The sequence below is a fragment of the Neomonachus schauinslandi genome, chromosome 6 (assembly GCF_002201575.2).
Source record: "Neomonachus schauinslandi chromosome 6, ASM220157v2, whole genome shotgun sequence".
Classification (NCBI taxonomy): Eukaryota; Metazoa; Chordata; class Mammalia; order Carnivora; family Phocidae; genus Neomonachus; species Neomonachus schauinslandi.
In genome coordinates this window covers 44,124,896-44,145,014 of record NC_058408.1, presented here as the reverse complement: position 1 = coordinate 44,145,014, position 20,119 = coordinate 44,124,896, and the positions used below count along the sequence as shown (strand labels likewise).

The 20,119-nt window shown below is 40.1% G+C and overlaps 1 protein-coding gene across 1 annotated transcript in view; it reads left to right on the top strand.

Moving 5' to 3' along the window:
• COLGALT2 (collagen beta(1-O)galactosyltransferase 2) overlaps positions 1–20,119 on the top strand; it is a 102,382-nt gene that overhangs the window by 51,144 nt on the left and 31,119 nt on the right. The window contains exons 2-5 of the mRNA XM_021682582.1: positions 8,759–8,869; positions 11,366–11,483; positions 13,959–14,093; positions 16,864–17,068. Of these exons, the coding sequence (XP_021538257.1) occupies positions 8,759–8,869; positions 11,366–11,483; positions 13,959–14,093; positions 16,864–17,068 (569 nt within the window). The remainder of the gene's footprint in view (positions 1–8,758; positions 8,870–11,365; positions 11,484–13,958; positions 14,094–16,863; positions 17,069–20,119) is intronic.

Below are 20,119 nucleotides of genomic sequence, written 5' to 3'. Positions count from 1 at the left end.
AAAATCTATCCTTTCTGGACATAACATTCTAACATGGCAACAATCTGATGGAGCCCGCAGGTGTCCCTTCTCATACATACATGGTCCCTTTCACTCCTTGATGCTATCTGTGCTCGGCCTTTGTAGGCATTTGGGTTGGATTGGGGAAAGTTTTCTCGAATTCTTCATTCATTCATTTATTCACCAGGCCCATGGTTAGTGCCTGTTTTACACAGTCAACTCTCTTAGATGCTGGGATGCTCCTATCCTCAGGGAAGAGAATCTGGTAAATGGAGAGACACAGAGAACCAGTTAATTACAATGCAGGAGCGAGTGCAATGCTGGAAGTATGGGTAGAGAATCGATGTGTAATTACAGATTTCAGGCATCCCATCCAGCCTGAGGTGTTTGGAGGGTGGAGAGCTTTAGGGCTCCTGGAGAATGTGTCCCTAGATCCTGTGTGTCTTCTCTTCAGTATCAGGATTCTAGTTGTTGACTATGTGGGAATATATTCCACTGGTAATTCCATTTCTTTAGGACACATCCACATAACAAAAAACTCAACAGATCTGGAAAATCCAGCAAAGAAGAGAAAAAAGGAAATGAGGAGTGGGTGAAAAAGAGCAGGGAGAAGAAAAAACAAAGGGCAAAGGGGAAGAAACGCAAGAAAAAGAGTATTTACACAAACGAGAAACATATTTATCTTGTCTCAGATACTGCCGCTGATATTTGCACAGAATTCCAAGAGTTTTGAGTCCAAGGAAAATGATGCTGAAGCGAACCTCAACAAAGCTTGGTGACAGATGTTAGCTGCACTTGTGGTGAGCACAGCGTAACGTGTAGAGTTGTTGAATCACTGTGTCGTACACCTGAAACCAATGTAACATTGTGTGCCAACTCTACTTCAATTAAGAACAAAAGCTCATAGGGAACTAACAGATCTTCCCATTTTCTTGCTTTGTTTCCTGCTGGGACAAGTCCATCCTTTCATTTGGAAATGATCACTCTGGTCCTATTGATTAATGTCCTTGACAAGACAGAGAATTCCTTCCAATCCGACAGGTGTACTTCCACTCTCTGTGGGTGAGCATGGTGGGGGAGTTTGCACTAGGGTTGGGATGGGGCATCCGAGGCCTGAAAGGAAATGTCTAGGCTCTAAGATCCACCATTTGCATGACTTAAGCATGTCATAGCCTTTCTCTTTTATATGATGGAGAGATAAAAATAATGCTACCTGGGCTAATTATAGGGCTCAACATCGGATAGTGCATGACACACAGGTGAGGGGTTCTTGACATTGAGAGAGGCAAACCATACCTCAGAATCAAAAGTGTCAAGGAATGGCTCTTCTGTAATGTTTAATTAAGTTCCTCTTCACTTTAATACAATGGCATTGGGCTTTTGAATTAACTTTTAACTGGTCAATTGGCAATTTTTACCATTTCTCTTTCCTACCGTTAGGAATGAAATTGATTCATTGATTGATTTCATTTCCAGAAACAGATTTTTTTTTTTACATCACTCTTACCCAGTCTTCAGGTGTGTAATGCCTATGATTGTTTCTGGGATTAAAATGGGACTTACCGAGGAGGGATTTTGAAGGAGTAGAAACATTTATTTTGTTGGTGAGGAGGGTTTCGTGAGAAGTGAGTTTTCCTGATTTCTTAGTTCATTAGGAAGAATCGCTACTGATTGACTTGGTGAGACCTAGGAAAAGGCTTTTGTTGGGAGAAATCCCCAGCCCCCCAGTCCATGTCCATATCCTTAACCGTATCCAGATCTAGTTCTCACTCAGCAGACAGATTCTAGATCTTTAAACAACTCTACACAGTAACCAAGAAGCAAGAATCCATCAGCATATTTTGCCAAGTGGCTAAGCATATCTCTTTTCCTTGGCAGAAGAGTTGCTGGTGAGGCTTTCCTGAGAGCAGAGACCGAGGTGGTATGACTTGATGACATGAGCTTTCTTGAAAAAAATTTCATTAGTTGCTTCAAAAAGGGAACCTTATTTTTAGGTGGGAGCTCTTTATGTTCTATACTGGTGAGTCTTTCCTTGAGGCAGTTAAGAGGGTAGTTCGGTTTTTGAAGTGCCAAGTTGGAAAATTCACTTTTGCCAACTAATTAGTCATGGCATGAATCGTTGAGCTGATGACTAACCTTGTTGTTCATTCCATCACCTTTCCTGTGAGCCTCTGGGGTTTGTATTTTGCAGGTTCTGGGGCAGCAAAGAGCAGGCACTGCTCAGCGTTGCCTTCATCCTGGCCCACTGATTGCAGTCCTGTTGTTCTATCTCATCAAAAGTCTAGGCTTTCTGGGGTGGCAGGGAAGCTGAGAACAATCCCTGAGGGTCAGTGCAGACGGAAGTAATCAGGAGTACCTGTCCTCAACATCTGTGTTTCACCTGCTGAGAGAGCCAATCTGCATCTTTACCACAGCTCAGGTGGCCCCACGCTCACCGATGTTGAGTTGGGCCCTCACAAGCTCAGAAGGACTTGTGGTAAAAATAAGTGAGTCAGTTCTAATTATTTAAAGTTGGCTGTTAGTGTAAGAGCCAAGACTGAGGAATGAAAACTGACCTTCTGGAACAAGGAGAAATGTCAGTGTGTATAGGCATTGCCAGAGAAATCGCAATGTTGCTTTTTTGGCACAGCCAAGTAGTAAAATTGTATCATCCTGCGGACATGTTTATTTATTAGTCTGCTCTATGAGCTCTCACTTTTCCCTGTTAACAGTGACAATGCACTTGCTGGCCCGGGGAACTTCCTTCACCAAGGAGATGCCCTGCACTCTGCTGCTGATTGCATTTGCAGTATGTGTTTATCTTTGTCCTAATGTGACTTTGAATCTGAGACTCACGGGCCTTTGCTGATGACATAGCTAGAGGAGAGAGACGGGACCTAGAAGCAGAGTCCGAGAGAAAGTGGATGGGCAGGCAGCATTGTGGTGAGTAATGGCCCAAACTTTCCTCTGAGGCCAAGTGGATGTCTCACTTGTGTCTACCAGCTCTTCCATTTCAAATACTAGCTCCACAGCCAGCCAGCAAGGACGGATGCACAGAGAGGCGACTGATCACGAGCACTGCGGGCATATTGGGGCAACAGCTCTGCCAAAGGTGGAGGGAGACCTCCAGGTGGCCTGGTGCTTTTTAGAGGTGAAGGGAAGCCACTGTCGCATCACGGCCTTAAAAGAAGATTAATTATGTGAGGACTGGCTTGGCTCAAGAGCTGAGCGCACCTTGCTGTCTTATCCGGAGCCAGAGAGCCCCAGGGAAGCGAGGGAGGGGCTTGTTGGTTTAAGCCTCAGCTGGGAGCGTTGTGGCAAAAATCAACAGGCTTTGCTTCCAGGGAGCGTGTTCTTCCAGCTAGTGCCTGCTTGTGTTTCCATGAGTTTGACTAGCCACTGCCAGTCCATGCAGATCACCTCTGCAGACGACTCTTCACATCATTTGTTTTCTTCAAGGACCCCCTGAGCAATGTCTGTTACCTTGCCGGGTGCCTTTCCCTGTCTGATGGGAGAAGCGAGCCGACCCGAGGCTCTTTTTCTATGGGACTGGAAAGAGCTTTTGGTTGGGAGAGATGCCTCGACTTCCCCTGAAGGGGGTCACACATTCTGACTCCTCAGCTTCTTAGCCTGATGGAAAAATCCACATGGGCTGCAGCGTTGTCTGTGTCTAGTTCCTTGCGGAGACTCTCAGCAGGACAGGCACCACACTGTTGCGTTGTGCTGCAGGGCTCTGAAAATAGAGCTGCTGACTCAAGCCTCCTGTTTCCTCCCGGGACCTCACAGCTGGGCCTTTGCTATCTCTCTGTCCAACCCTCCGACTAGACCAGCGCCCGCGGGCTTTTGTGATTGAGTATTCAAACAGAAACACTTTTTTTTTTGGTCAGAGGGATGGAAAAGGCAGCAGTTAGAAGTGTCTACCTGGATTTCTGTTTATTTGCCTGGGCCAGGGGAGTGGAGGGGCAGGACACTTGGTCTGAAGGGGGGGAATGCAAGTCTTCCTCAGTGGGCTGGAGGGGTCAGCACGGCTCTCCCTCCGGGACAGTGTGGGAGATTGACCCCGCACATCAAACACCGGTGTCCGTGGACCTCCAACCACAGCTGGAGGATTTGTGCATTTCCCAGGAAGCCTGAGAACAAAGAGCATCTTTACAATTTGGGGAAGTAACGGAATAGGAAACTGTTTTCACTCCATAAGGAGAGTATTTTAAATCTGTGCTTCTGTTTTTAATTAGACACCTCTGTCTTTGCGTACATGCAAGCAGCTCATTTCTGAGGATGTTTGTGAATAGTGGATCCTTAGGCAGACTTTGGAGTTGTTTAGTCTGGACAGCAGGAAAATAAATTTCATACAGTGAGACCGACTTTGTTAAAATGATGAGGAAAGGCATCGACGCAGGGAGGGCAAAGAGAATGTAAGTCCTGCGTCATGAAGAACCAGAAACCAAGGAAAGAAGTAGATGTTGTAGGAATTCTCCTACACTTTATAGTAATTTGGGAATAATGTAGAATTCCCATAATTTTTAGCTAATACTGCAGTCAAGATATTTTTTATTTTGTTTTGTTTTAATTTACTCGTGCTCATACTCATGGGCATCAAGCTGATTCTCAGTTTCAGGAATTGCTTCCTACAGTGAGATGAGTGGTTTGACTCTCAAAGTGCCCTTCATGGCTAATTCACTGGACATGGGTGGCTGGTGGCCATGAGTCACAGTGGATGCGATTGTCACTAACATTCTTCACTTCTCAGTATAATCACAAGCTAGATGGAGCCCGTGACCCTCTCTCACATTGCTTTCTGGCCCACTTTCCTGCCTCCTTATGTTACCCCATTTTTGTCCATAGGTGCTCACCTGGTGTCCCTCAACACCAGCTGCACACTATTACCCTTTCTCTCCCCAGGTAGTGGAATTTCTGGGTGGGCCTGTGGGTCTCCTCCCTCCTAGACCTTGTTCTGAAGGGAGGAGCTGATTCTAATCTGATTTCCATAAGAGACTTGAAAGTAGATCAAGGGGCGCCCGGGTGGCTCAGTCGGTTAAGCCTCCAACTCTTGATTTCGGCTCAGGTCATGCTCTCAGGGTCGTGAGATAAAGCTCGGTGTCGAGCCCTGCATTGGGCTCCGTGCTCAGCATGGAGTCTGTTTGAGATTCTCTCTCCCTCTGTCCCTCCCACTCATGCTCTCTCTCTTTCTCTCTAAGATAAATAAATAAATCATAGAAAGAAAGAAAGAAAGAAAGAAAGAAAGAAAGAAAGAAAGAAAGAAAGAAAGATCAAATTGGCAATTGGCATCAGGTCCTGATCTTCTATTTTTTGGAATAATATTTTCAATAAGGCTAGTTTTAGTTCAAATATACATTTTATAAAATAAGATTTTCAAATATTAGGCCTATACTTCTATCCCCCATTTTTCTATACCCTATGACAAAGTTACATAGTTTCGAGTTACTTGGTGTTTTATAGAAATTTACTCCCTATGTCACACGGGGCTCCACTCTGCTTTGCTTAACAATTTATTTTTTTCTCTTGAACATTTCTGAATATTCTCTCCCTTAAAGATTTTGTTACCTTTGGCAGAGCAGTGACTTCCAAAAGCTCAAGTAGGAAGAACAAAAGCCATCACAGATTGGATTTAACAAAATCCTATTTACTGAAATTGCCTATATATGGAAGAAGCAACCGCTGTTCACATCTCTTCATTTGCTCTTATCAAGGCCATGTTCCCAGGGAACCACTACTGTTGAGAATGGCTCTGGCTTTTCCTTCCAGGAGGGACTGCTAAATTGCTCATAAATTCTAAGCATTTTTACTCCCTTTTAAGAGTCTCAGGCACCTCTGTCTTTCCACGACTCTTCTGTTTACTCTCCCTTTTTTCCTTCTTCCCTTCCTTTCTTCCTTCCTGTTTTAATTTTATTCAGTGTGGTTTTTAAAAATCAGGAATAGATGTTGAATTTTATTAAAGGCCTTTTTAGCATTTACAGAAGTAATTATATGATTTTTCTTCAGGTCTGTTAATATATGTGAATTATATTAATGGATTTCCTTTTATAATGAACAATCCTAGTCTATGCTACGTAATATTTTCTTAATAGGATGTTGGATTCTGTTTGCTAATATTTTATTGAGGATTTTTGCAGCATATTCATTAAAAGATATTGGTCTGTAGTTGTGTGTGTGTCTTCATCAGGTTTAGATATTAATATTGTACTTGCATTATTAAAAGAACTTGGAATTTTCATTTGTTTCTCCTACGCTCTGGAGAACAAGCTACATAGCACTGGAATTACCTAGTCTATTAAGATATCTGGTAGAATTCCCCTGTGAAACCATCTGGGCTTAATATTTTCTTTTTTCTCTTTCTTCATTTCTTTCTTGGTAATTGTTCTGTTTAAGTTTTATATCTCTACTGAAGTCAATTTTGCTAACATGCATCTTTCTAGGAAATCCTCCATTATATCCAGTTTTCAAATTTACTTTTCATTGAGTTGTGCAAAGTAATTAAATAATTTCTTTCCTACCAATCATATTCCCTGCATCCTTGTCAGTTCCTATTTTACATATCTGTGTTGTCTCGATAGATTAATAAATGGTTGCTTTGTTGATTTTCCTCAACAAAAGCAAAATTTTAGGGGAGTTTGGTAGGAGGATGGGTGAAATAGGTGACGGGGATTAAGAGAACGCGTATCACAATGAGCACCGAGTAAAGTAGTGTTGAATCACAATATTGTACACCTGAAACTAATATAACATTGTATGTTAATTATACTGGAGTTGTACAAAAATAAAAAAATTTTTTAAAAAGCAAAATTTTAATTTATTCGTTCTATCCTTTTTCTGTTTTATGCTTCTGGACTTCCTTCCTTTATTATTTTTTTCTTTATGCTTGTTTGTTTTGTTGCTCTTTTCCTAGCTTCCTAGCAGGAATTCAACTCACTTGTTTTTATTAACTGAAGGGTATAAAACTGAATTTTTCTGTGATCATTGCTTTAATTTTATCTAAAAATTCTGACACATAGTGTTTCCACGATTTATTTTTAGAATTTCTGAAATTGATTTGTATTTCTTCTTTCACTCAATAGTTGTTTAATAGAGAATTCTTAGTGGAATTTTTTGGTTTTTTTATTTTATTACCAATTTCTAGTTTTATTGCTTTATTATCACAGAATGTTGTTTATATTCTTTCAATTTTGTGGAGGCTTTCTGTGTAGTATAATTGTTGGTCAATTGTTGTGAAGGTTCCACTTGAACATGAGAAGAAAGCATATTCTTTCTTGTTGTGTTCTTTTTTTTTAACTCTTTTTTTTATGTTAAGTTAATCACCATACATTACATCGTTAGTTTTTGATGTAGTGTTCCATGATTCATTGTTTGCGTATAACACCCGGTGCTCCATTCAGTACGTGCCCTCTTTAATACCCAGATCCTCTGTATATTTACTTCCTCCCATTTCACCATCTTCACTGAAAGTGGTATGGTATGTGACTCTCTTCATCTCGGGGTTGTAAGTTGGAGCCCCATGTTGGGTGTAGAGATTACTTAAAAAAATAAAATCTTAAAAAAAAAGTGGTATGCTAACATCTCTTATTATTGGTATTTCTGTTTTTCCTTGCAATTTCCATCCTTTCCATTATATCAAGGGCTTGCAAACTACAGCCTATAGATCCATTGCTTATCCTTGTACATAAAGCTTTATTGGGATACAGCAATGCACATTTATTTACATATTGTTTGTGGCTGTGTTCCTGCTACAAAGGCAGAGTTAAGTAGTTACAACAGAGAGGGTATGGCCTGCAAGCCTGAAATATTTACTGTCTTGCTTTTAAAGAAAGTTTGCCAACCCCTGTACTATATGAAGGTACGTGGCATGTTCACATTTATTGTGTCTTTGATGTGAATTGTGTCCTTTAGCATTATAAAGTATCGTTCTTTGTCATGGCCACAATTCTACCTTATTTGATGTCAGGATTATAACTCTTGCTTTCTTTCTCTTTCCCAATTAACCGATATGTCTCTTCATTTTGAGTGTTCTGAATAACTTTGTTTTAGATATGTATCTTATATACAGCATGAGTTTGCTTTGCGATACAATTTGAAAATATTTTTGTTCTAATAAGTGAGTTAAGCTCCTTTATAAGTAGATCAATCTGTTAAACTTTTAAGGTAGAAACAAGTTTTGTATACATTATTTGAAGACTTTTGGAGGTACTCTAGCTTGTATAAGTAATGGTAACATTAATCCAAAATAGGTAAAGATAACTTAGCTTTTTGAGTTTTATACTGGAAAGTTGCTTACCCCTGGAGGGTGTGTGATCATAGTACCACTGATTAGCAATTTTGTTGTGATCTGAAAAGAAACTTAAAAGGAAAATGCAACTGAATTATTGCTTAAATTGATGGTAGTTGTCAGGGAAGTTAAAAGGCAGAGTTTACATCTTGGATAACTAAAAATTAAGCCAAATAGAAAAATTTCCCAAAAAAGATTAGTTAGCTTATTCTTAATGCATTTTCTGCTTATACAGTTTTAGTACAACCATTTATTGATTCTGCTATTGGCTGAGCCCTGTTTTAAGGATATAATGACACAAAAATGATTTTAAGCAGTATCTCTCACTTCAGGAATCTGTTGTCTAGTTTGGACCATGAGGGATGTCATTTTCATATGTACTTTTTTTTTTTTCTTCTCAGAACTGGCCATTCTCCTTTCAATTAATCTGGGGTCTTTTGGATGTCTCCCTCTTTCTTTGGATGGCAACTGAGCTATATTGTGCTTTCTCTCCTGCAGGGCAGCCACTGATCACAATGTGGATAATACAACAGAAATACTCAGGGAGTGGTTGAAAAATGTACAGAGATTCTATCACTATGTGGAGTGGAGGCCTATGGATGAACCAGAGTGAGTAGTAAGACAACATTTTGTGAACTTTATTTATCCCACTTCCCATAACCAGTTTTCCAGCCATTTAGGTGTCTAATCTTGGAGGCCCATATGACTTCTTGGTTATCGCTGTATCTAGTAAGTTACAAGGGCCTGCCTTGTAACTTCCTCTTTACTCCTTCCTCTCTTCCTCTTTACTCCTGCAGCCACCAGCCAAGTAAATAAATAACAAATAATTTGCCACAGTATATATTTAAAAATATTGATATTATTTATTCATATTTTGAGTATAAGTCTTTCATATTTGGTGGATCATAGTGAAAAGTTTGCATACTTTTTATATATACTATGCTATTTTACTTATCATATTTTTATCATCATTCCATAGCAGTAGTTAAGGGGTTTCTTCGTTATTTTTATGACTGCATAGTATCCATTATATGGATGTACCATAATGATAATGAGTAGTCAATTCCCTACTAATGGGCATTTAGGTTACTTCTTCTCTTAACCATAGCAATTTCTTAGTTACTTCCATCTTCAAGATCATCCTACGTACCATACTGTCAAATCAATTTACCTAAAATGCTAATGACATGGTTTAATTTCTCTGTTAAAAGGACTCCAGTGGCTCTCCAGTACCCACAGAACAAAGTTCAAATACTTCAGACTTAAACACTTTTTAAAAATTCCATGAACTTAACACCAACAGCTATGCACCCATATCTCTTGCTTCTTCCCAAAAGAAAACTGCTTTGTCTAGAATGTTCCTTTTACTTTCAACCCCAAGCTGTTACCCATGCAGGTTTGTTCTCCAGGAAGGCCCTTTCTGTCTTTGTAACCAGCTCTTATGCCAAACCCCACCTACTACAGAAAGCTGTTCCTAATCATTCCAGCTACAAAGATCTACCTTTCTCTCAGCACTTGTATTGGTTATTTCCTACATCATCCTTTTTGACATAGCAATACGTGTAACTAACTTTGTTATTTAACTATGTAATTTATGCATTTCTTCGAAGTGATTTTTGGGTTCTTTGGCAGAGGTTACGGTATACAAATACTTCATATTTTTCCCCAGTGCTATGTTCTTGGCAGGCACTAAATTAATACTTGTTGCATGAACAAATGAGCAAATGACAACATGAATAAGTGTATTTAAAATGGACTATTGTAAATGTTCCCAAGGCTACTGCAATTCTAGCTTAAGAAATTGTAGAAGTAGAATAAATTGAGTTGCCTGAATTTTTGCTTAGGATAAATCATTTGTTGAAACCCAAATTTGTATAATAATAATAATAAATGCCATTCCAGAACAGATTTTTTTAGTCTCTTTATATATAATAGTTTTATTATATATGTATATACATATATATTTCAAATCCCAGCATATGGTCCATATATCAAGCAAAATTTAACAATGAAATTTGAACACTATAAAAGATTTTGAATGCTTTTTTTGGAGTCTCTTACAATGGAATTGGGCCTAACTAGAACAGCCAAAAAGATTATGTACTTACCTTGCATCCTGGTAATTTTCTCTGTGCCCAGATCTTGACTAAATATATTATATGCCAAGGTCAGTGTGAAAAATATTAGTGAAGGCATTTTGGGGGCAATATATTGAGAAAAACAGGACTCCACTGATTTTCACTGAAGCAATAATTGGAAAGACATCTTAGAGAGTCCCTGTTCAGGACATAGTTTTATTAATCTTGTTTATATAATTATATTTTCATAATTATATAAGTATATATAGGTACTGTTAACACAGCTAGAAGAACTTGAAATAATGGCTCCTGAGACAGTATCAACAACCATACCACCTGGAAGCTTTCAGAAGGGTTCTTGAGGGTATGCCAACCCACTTGCTAATGTTGCCATGTGAGAGTCCTGCCCTGGCTGTTTCGTAGATGCTGATAGAGATTCCAATGACATTATGCATCCACTCCATGATCTCACTCTACCTGGGATAAATCAGTGTGTTAGGCTCTGTGGAATCCTTTACTGATACTTGATCAAGTAAATTTAACCTTTGGGTTTTTTTCCTAAGAAACTCATATTTTTATGCTGCAAAATTTTTAAATTTATTTGATGGCAGAATATATTAAAAAGTGCTTAGGAACATGAGCTTTGGGGCTATGCCTGGATTTAAATTCAAACTGTGCCCCTTATTAACGTGTAGCATTAGGCAAATGACTTAACCACTCTGCACCAATTTCTTCATCTGTGAAATGGAGAATACTAACCTTGTAAGGACTCCGTAGGTTCTTCTTAGAAGCCACTGAAATATTTCATATAAGGATTCTTGTGTACAGTAAGCCACGTTACTTAATCTCTGCTTCCTTATCTGTATTATGAGGAAGATGATAACAATAATAGTACCCACGCCCTAGGGTTGTTGGAAGTTGAAATGAGTTAGTGCATATAAACATTTAGGACAGAGCCTGGAATATATAGGCACTCAATAATTATAAGCTATTATTGTTATTATTACTATTATTATTATTATTTTAGATCTTACCCTGATGAAATTGGACCAAAGCATTGGCCAGGCTCCCGTTTTGCCCATGTGATGAAACTACGGCAGGCGGCCCTTCGAACTGCGAGGGAAAAATGGTCAGACTATATTCTGGTAAAAAAAAGATGTTTGATTTCTTTACAACTGTTATCTAGAATGTGTCCAAATCAACTGTCCAAAACTTAAGACTGTGGGAGCTATTAAAACAACCTTTTGTTTGAGAACCAACTCCCCCACCACTTTTTCTACGTGGGGCTTGAACTCATGACCCTGAGATCAAGACCTGTCAAGACCTGAGCTGAGATCAAGAGTTGGAGTCTTCCAAAACAAACAAACAAACAAACAAAAAAAACCAGTTGGAGACTTAATGACTGAGCCACCAAGGAGCCTCTCCTCCACTTTTTAATAAACACACAAGGGAAAACTTGGGGAACTTAATATTGGGGTACCTGGATTTCATCTCAAACCACTCTTGACATGCATTTTCAGTGAGTAAGTGAATAAACTCCTGGATTATTTGATCTCTTTCATGTAATAAAGATAAGAAACTCTGAATCCTTTCAGTTCATAGGGAATGCTCAGGAAGGTTCTTTTTTGTTTTTTTAAAGATTTATTCATTTATTTTAGAGAAAGAGAGAGAGAGTGTGAGGGGGCAAAGGGGAGAATCTTCAAGCAGACTCCCCACTGAGCATGGAACCCAATGCGGGGCTCAATCTCACAACCCATGAGATCATGACCTGAGCCAAAACCAAGAGTCAGAGGCTTAGCTGACTGAGCCACCCAGGTGCACCACCCCCTTTTTTTAAAGATTTATTAGGGAAGATTCTTAATAACTCTTTAGAAATTTTTTTTCAGATATAAGAAAATAATTATATAAAAAAAGATTCAAATTAACAGCTCTGAAACTCCATTCCCTTTTGTTCCTCAGTGATTTGGGGGACTGTCATCCCTCTTTTTTTTAAGAGACAATGGATTATTACTTACAGTAAATAGCATGTCTACCAGCATGCTTGTGGCACTTCCCCTGACCCCCACTTCTCACACAGGTGATGTCATGGGCTGAGATGGATGCTCTGCATCCAGTGGTTTTGTATCACAGCTGAGGAACCCAGAGTTCAGGGAACCTACTGCTTTTATAGCAAGCAGTCAACATACCTGCTCTTTCTCTGGGAAAATATGTTACTTCATCTTTCAAGGTTACCAGCTTCACAAACAACCCTGAGAAATGGCCCAGTTAAAGGAGCAGTCGGGACCTTGCAGCCCTGGCAGGGGAATGGCATCTCTTGCTTGGCTTCTTGATTGCTCCTAATTATGCTAGGTTCTCATGGAGAATTTCTCTCTGTGGAGGGGTTCCATCACTTTTCTTAGAACTTTTGGAATGGTCCAGAAACATGCTGGACTCAATGACTAGGAACCAGTGTTATCTTCTGTCCTTGTCCTCCAGGAACCTAACTTAATTGGAAAGGAGGACAGCTTCCTAGGCAGCAAGTTGCTACAGTCCGCATTTCCCTTCTGAAAGTTGACAGGGGCTTTTTTTCTTTGCAAGTTTATGGGAATCAAGTTCTCCATCTATAGCCCCCAAAATCCATTTAATTCTTTTGGTGAGCATTTTCTAGTACAATCCTAGAAATAATACCAATAAAGCAAAGACAATATGGTTTCATTAGACTTGTCAATATCTGCTCTCCATCACTAAACTCTAATTCCTAAAAGGAATACTTTTGACCTATGGCCATCCCCAGCTCATAACCACGACAAAAATCAGCCCAATAATTTATCACATGCACCTGTCCAATACAAATAATTTCATATATGTTTTCAAGTTGATGATATTTAACATTATAAAGCTGTTTAAATGTCATTGAGGCATACAAATGCTGAGTCCCAAATTTTTGGGTAAACAGATTGACTATCATAAGAATGAAAGCTTCTGATTATTTGTGTGTGTGTGGTAAAATACACACAACATAAAACCCACCATTTTAATTTTTTTAAGTGTGTAGTTCAGTGAGATTATTTATTTTATATAATAGAATCTATTGTTAAACTAGCCCTATACCTGAATCAGTGTTAACATGGACTTCTGCTAAGAGAGGGATAGGCTTCATGGGTTGATATAATGTACGTTCAACAAAAATTCTACTTGTAACATTAAAACAGCACTGATAAATCTGTTTTGGGCCATTTTGGCATTACTATGGACAACCTAAATAAGTCTGTTCATTTGTACCTAGGCTGGGCACTCAATGAGTGTTTTTGGATGACTCTTTAAGAGCTCTTGGGAGCTGTTAGTGGTTAATAACCACTAACCAAGGTGTGGGTTGGGTGCTGGTTGAGTGTGTACCCAGTATGGTAACATCAATTTATTGCTTGGTGCCTTATGCAGAGCTAGACATGTGGAAGTGAGTCTCAATGTATTTTGCCTGAATGAATGCCATCTGGCTTCAACAAGTTTCAATAAGGAGAACATAAATAACTGGTTCCATGTCTCATGAGCAAGTTTCTGTGATCCTTCAGAAGTGCTGGATTAGTCTTGAACCCAATACAGAAAAGTACTTTTTCACCTGACATTATCTTTTCTTTTCCTAGTTCATAGATGTCGACAACTTCCTGACTAATCCACAGACCCTCAATCTAATGATTGCAGAAAACAAAACCATTGTGGCACCCATGCTGGAGTCTCGGGCCCTGTACTCTAATTTCTGGTGCGGAATCACACCTCAGGCAAGTCTTCTGGCTGATGGATTAAGGCTATGGGTTTTAACAAGGCAGCCATTATGTCAACCATGGCCCCATTCACCTTTTTCCTTACTTCCTCCCTTGAAATGTGCATGGCATGTCATGGTGTTACAGGAGTAAGCATGTTCAGGAAAGGAGGAAAATCAATATCTAATGCATAATCCAATGAGCTCTTTTATATTAATGAATTATGAAGAAAATATTCTAGTGAGCTTAGCCTTAGAAGCTTTAACTTAACCAATAAAGCTTACTGATATTTGTAATTTTTTCCTCTCTGATTCTGAGATTTAAAAAAAAAATAGGACTTTTTGGTGTTAAAACATAAGAACACTATAGAAAAATTTGGAAATGGAAAAAAGTAAAAAAAAAAAAAAATTATGTGACTCCCCACAACTCTAACATCATGGATAACAGCATGTTGTTAGTAACTATATCATCAAGTGGCTATAATGCAAATTACTTAACCTTTTTCTTAGTTTAAAATTATTCAAGTTGTTTGCAACTTTTAACAATTATAATGCCCATGATGATTAATGCACATTTTTCTGTATTTAATATTATGCCCTTAGGATAGCTTCTTAGAAGTAGAATTACTGAGTCAAAGAGTATACATATTTTGATGACCTTTGATATATGTTGCCAAATTTATTTCCAAAGACATCTAATATCAGAGCTGCTATGGTAGCTGGCTTTTACAAAATTCAAGTGAAAAACAAAATTTTAAATTTCCATCATCTCTTTTCCATTCTAAAAATCTTCAAAGTCTAGAACTCTGTTACAGTGAATGCTTCTGACTGACTGTATTTTTAATTCTCTGGTTAATAAATTAGATAAATTAAAGAGATAAACCGATCAGTGTAGTATATATCAATATGGAATAAAGCTGTGCTAAGGGGAAAAAAAAGTCTCATGCTCAAAGGGCTAAATTTTGAGTCCCTCTTTTATATTTGGTTTGGTTTTGGATGCAGAATGAGTCCAGTGGTGTGCTGATAAATGTTTAATAACTGGCTCTCCGTGGGGGGAAAAGCCATTTGCCAGCTTTGATGGTGTAGGTACTCTCACCATGTAAACAACTTAAATGTTGTCGAAGTGAGGGAAAGTTGAGTAATTGCAGTGTAGCCACTTGGTGACATAATGACAAAAAATATACAAAGCTACCGTCTGTGGTATTTTAGAATGGTGGGAATTAACATGATTTTTTTTAACAGATTTTAAGCTACCAAAATGTCGACTGGCTTGCAAAATTTCTGAAAATTTAACAAACAGTAGCTTTAGCACACTGCTGGATGAGCCATTCCTCTTTGGTTACAATTATTTCCTGCAGTTCTGAGAGATCTTGAATGCATGTTATCCACATCTCTTTTAAGGAGACATTAAGTTCATATTTATAAAAGACATTCAGTTCCTTGGGGAGAGAACGTTTTATTAAGTTCATTTAAATTCATACACTCTCAGTTAGTAATCTGCAGTGTTTCACACGATAGAATCCACTCGAGGGCTGTTCTTAATGAGTTATGTGTTGACACCAGGAAAAAGGCCGGATTACCCTAGTAACTACAGCCTCTAAGTTTTTATTATTTCCTTATTTGCTTTAATCATTAAAAGCAAACAGGAGAAATGTGTGGTTCAAAACCACAGAGTAAGGAGGTTGGTTGTCCTGTGTGCTCATCCAGAAAGAACTTTCTAAAGGAGAATCCCCAAAAGAGTGTGGAGCAGTGGGGGCAGCTTCACCAGAATATTGAATAAGTAACTGCACTGAAGGACCCTCTTTGTATGTTTAAGTACTACAGATTTCATTAAAAATATTAGCCAGATAATGTAGTAATTTTAGGATTAGCCAATATTTTTTTCTTTTCTTTTTTTTTTTAAAGATTTTATTTATTTATTTGACAGAGACAGTGAGAGAGGGAACACAAGCAGGCAGAGTGGGAGAGGGAGAAGCAGGCTCCCCGCTGAGCAGAGAGCCCGATGCGGGGCTCGATCCCAGGACCCTGGGATCATGACCTGAGCTGAAGGCAGACGCTTAACGACTGAGCCACCCATGCACCCCATGGATTAGCCAATATTTTTTGGTGCTTTCTTAGTGCTAGGCACTATTCTAAGCATTTTTCAGATTTTACCTTACCTAATTTTTTCAGGCAACCCCATGGAGTAGACCGTGCCATCATTCCCGGTTTACAGATGAGGGAATAGGCCAAAGTTGAGTCACCTGACAGGTAACTCCAGACAATTAGTTGCTGAGATAGAATTTGAATTTGGGCAACCAGACGCCAGAACCTCTGCTTTTAACTTCTCCACCTCTTAATACTTTCCTTCACATTCAATCATACATCAACAAGAAATATACTTTTATGAGATCATTAAATCCGGAGATAGGCTGAAACCAAAATTATTTTTAATTTTATTTTATTTTATTATGTTATGTTAGTCACCATACAGTACATCGTCAGTTTTTGATGGAGTGATCCGCGATCCATTGTTTGCGTATAACACCCAGTGCTCCCTGCAATACGTGCCCTCCTTAATACCAAAATTATTTCTGAAAACAAGACCCTTTAAGTGTTATTTTCTATGCAAATAGCATTTCTTGAGCTCTGCTGGAAATTCTTAGACCAAGATAAGAATAGCGGAAGTGACTTTGCTTGGGGACTTCTCCTTAACTGGTGGCAGGTTAGAAGGAAGGAGCCTAGCGGAAGACTGGGAAAGATGAAGGCCTCAGATCAGAGAACAAAGCCCACCTATTTCTCTTTTCCAGGGCTTCTATAAACGTACCCCAGACTACCTTCAGATCAGAGAATGGAAGCGGATGGGCTGCTTTCCCGTTCCCATGGTTCACTCCACCTTCCTAATTGACCTCAGGAAGGAGGCCTCTGACAAGCTGATGTTCTATCCCCCGCACCAGGACTATACCTGGACCTTTGATGACATCATCGTCTTTGCCTTCTCCAGCAGGCAAGCAGGTATTGGTTGTGTTCAGTTATCCTGTCACCATGGAAACACTGCAAATAACCAGGTCCTCTGTTTTGTGCATCTTTGTATAAAACAGACCTATATAAAACTTTTCTTTCAGGTAGTATTAGAGACCATTTTTTGCCATTCAGGACCCTCTGTTGCTGTCTCTGTGAACACCAATGACCCAGAACCAGGGCTGGCCCCTCCTCAGAAATCCACTCTCCTTTTTTTTGAGTGCTGGGGAGACCGTGCAGGTGGTAGCCACCATGAGCAGGTGATTGCTTCTCTCTGGTGCTGCTGCATCATTTTGTTCACTATAGGAATTTTTTATTAATTGGGAAACTGTGACAGAAGCCCAAAACAACATTGGCAAAGACCCCAGACTTTAAAAATAGAAGTTTATCTCTTCTTAAAAAAGTCTGAGCTGGCAGAGTGACACTGTTCCCCAGAGTTTTCAGAGCCCCTGGCTCCTTCTCTGTTGCTTCTTCATCCTCCATGAGTATTGTCTCTAATTGGATGACCCAAGACATCTCATCGGTATGGATGCATTCTAGCCAATGAGTAAATGCTGGGAGGGAAGGGCCCTCCTTCATTTAAGGACTTGAACATGTCACTTCCATGCATATCCCCTTAGCCAGAATTTAGTCATAGGTCAACTCGTAGCTGGAAGCAGGGCTCAGAATGTACTCTTTATTCTATGCAGTCTAGAGCCCCAGTTCTCTTACTTTAAAGGAGGAGGGGACAGATCTAGGGAGGCGACCAGCAGTCTCTGCCACAGTCCCCATGGAAGGAAAGGCAGAGCCAGAGCCTTTCAAGAACCACTGGGAAGCGTTTCCGGTGGGGCCCGTAGGCTTTTTGAGGAAGACGAGTCAGTAGAAGGGTAAGTGATTTCTCTTGTGTCACCTTGCACATGCCATCAGGGAGGCTTTCATTCACTATGGCAACTCAGCAGGAAGATACATGACATTCCTAAAGCAAAGCTGTATTCTCAACATCATTCAGACCTTCCTGAGAGAAGTCAGTTCCCATTATCCATGAGCCAGAAACATGTCATTTCACCACTACCAAAAATGAGCTCAGAAACCAGGCAGATGATGAATAAACTCATGTGGCCATATACATTAGTGGGGATGAGATCAGGACCCCAGGCAGCTGAGGCAGGTTGCTGGCAGGTGAGAATGTTAATACAAACTCAAGCTACAGCTCACACATCAGGCCATCTTTAAAGCCATTGGTGTGCCACTCATCAGTTGTAGACTTGGTAGGAATGAGAATATTTGGTGGAAATGTAGAAGGCTGATTATTTTCCCTTGGCTGCTAGAGCCATTTAGACCCTTGGGCCAGGTGTAGGCATTCTTGAGCCCCGTGTCAGGGCAAAAGCAGGGTTCCTATCCTCATCTGGATTGAGAGTTTCTTTTAACTTGGTCTGTGATTTGCTCTGAGTTCTCCAGGATGAGAAGCAGACTTGGGACCTTGTCATTCCTTTTGGTTGCGCCAGTCCATTTGGTTCTGAGCCTGCAGTAAGGATGTTCCAAGAAAGTGAACTATTCACAATTACAATAATGGTCCTTGCCTAACAGAGCCCTCTCTGATAGTCAGTGCATAAGGTATTATTGTGACTCATGCACTCAATTATTAGGATATATTTTTTTAAACCAAGAACTGGATTTGGGGCTGGAAGAGTGACACAGGCTGGATAGGAATTTTTTAGCTCTGTCCCTTCCTTGCCCTGTTCACTCAGACTTCATTTTTTATGAGTCAGACTCCCATAGGCTTTCCCAGCACATTGCAAACAGATGGATAGGCCCAAAGCTGTTTGGTGATTCAACTAGGGAGAGAAGAGGTAGAAAAGAAAGGAGAGGAAATCAATATTCTAGGCCTTGCCTTCATGCGTGGTATCATGTTAGGCTCCGTGTTACTTGGGGAGATAAGGTCTTTGCATGTGGAAACATGAGTAGTAGTTGTGAAGCAGGGAAAGCTGAGGGTCACACGGGTGGTATAAGCCACGCACCCATCAGGGGGCAAGCAGGAAAGAATCACTGTCATTTGGGGGAAATGAAAGAGCTTTCCTGACAGCCCTGTGGCTTCAAGGTGACACTTAAACTTCTCTTGAAGTATTTCCAGGAGAGACAAGAATGAGCCTGGGAGTCCTGTGCAGCCCATGGAATCTTTGGTGATCCAAAGCAAAGCACTCCACTTCTCCCTTGATGAAAGATGATTTGCGTTCTCTTGTTCTCACTCTGTGAATCTCCCTAGCTGTGTTTCCTCCACTGAAGCATCATTTGTTAAATGTCCAACAGGCAATTAAGGGTCTGCAGGTACCCGGCAGGACCGTCTCACTGCAGACCTTGATCCTTAACCTTTACACCTCGGACTCCAGTCATTGCCACATGCGGGTTGATGAGTGAGAGGGGCAATCCAAGTGTGCTGGTGCGCTGGGGTGTGGCTGCTGATCTAGCCCCTGAGGAGAGCACGGGGTCGTAGGCGAGTCTCTGAGGCTATAATGAAGCCAAGGTCAGGAGTTCACTTCCCATTGTGGCCAGAGGTGTGGGCTCTGTATCCACAGGAGTCATCTCTGGCGCCGGCCAGTCATCTTCCGAATGTCTGCTGTTGAGTCAAAGAAGGCAAGCGATGTGGGTGATGGGCAGGCAGATCTTCCTCCTACATGGCACTGGTAGTAATCAAAGTGCCTCCCATGTGTGAGAATGGCAACTCAGAGTTACTACTGGTTCTGAGACTTGGCTTCGGAACCCTAGGCAGATAAGAAAATACTTGGCTTTGGCTCTTTAGGGACAAAGGTTTCATGCTAATGACTTACTGTGTGACCTTGGACAAGTCATAGCCCTCCTGAATCTGATTTGTCATCACCAAGATTAAAAATAAGCATATCAATTTGCCGTGTTAAGGTACTATGTGAGAACAAGGAAATGTCGGATATTTTCACAAGTACAGAGCTTTGAGGTATAGTTTCATTTACCAATCTTTTCCAAAGGGAAAGAAAATTGTTTTCTCCAGAAGTAGGTTTCACTGAGAGTACCAGTTTCCTTTATAGACTTTAA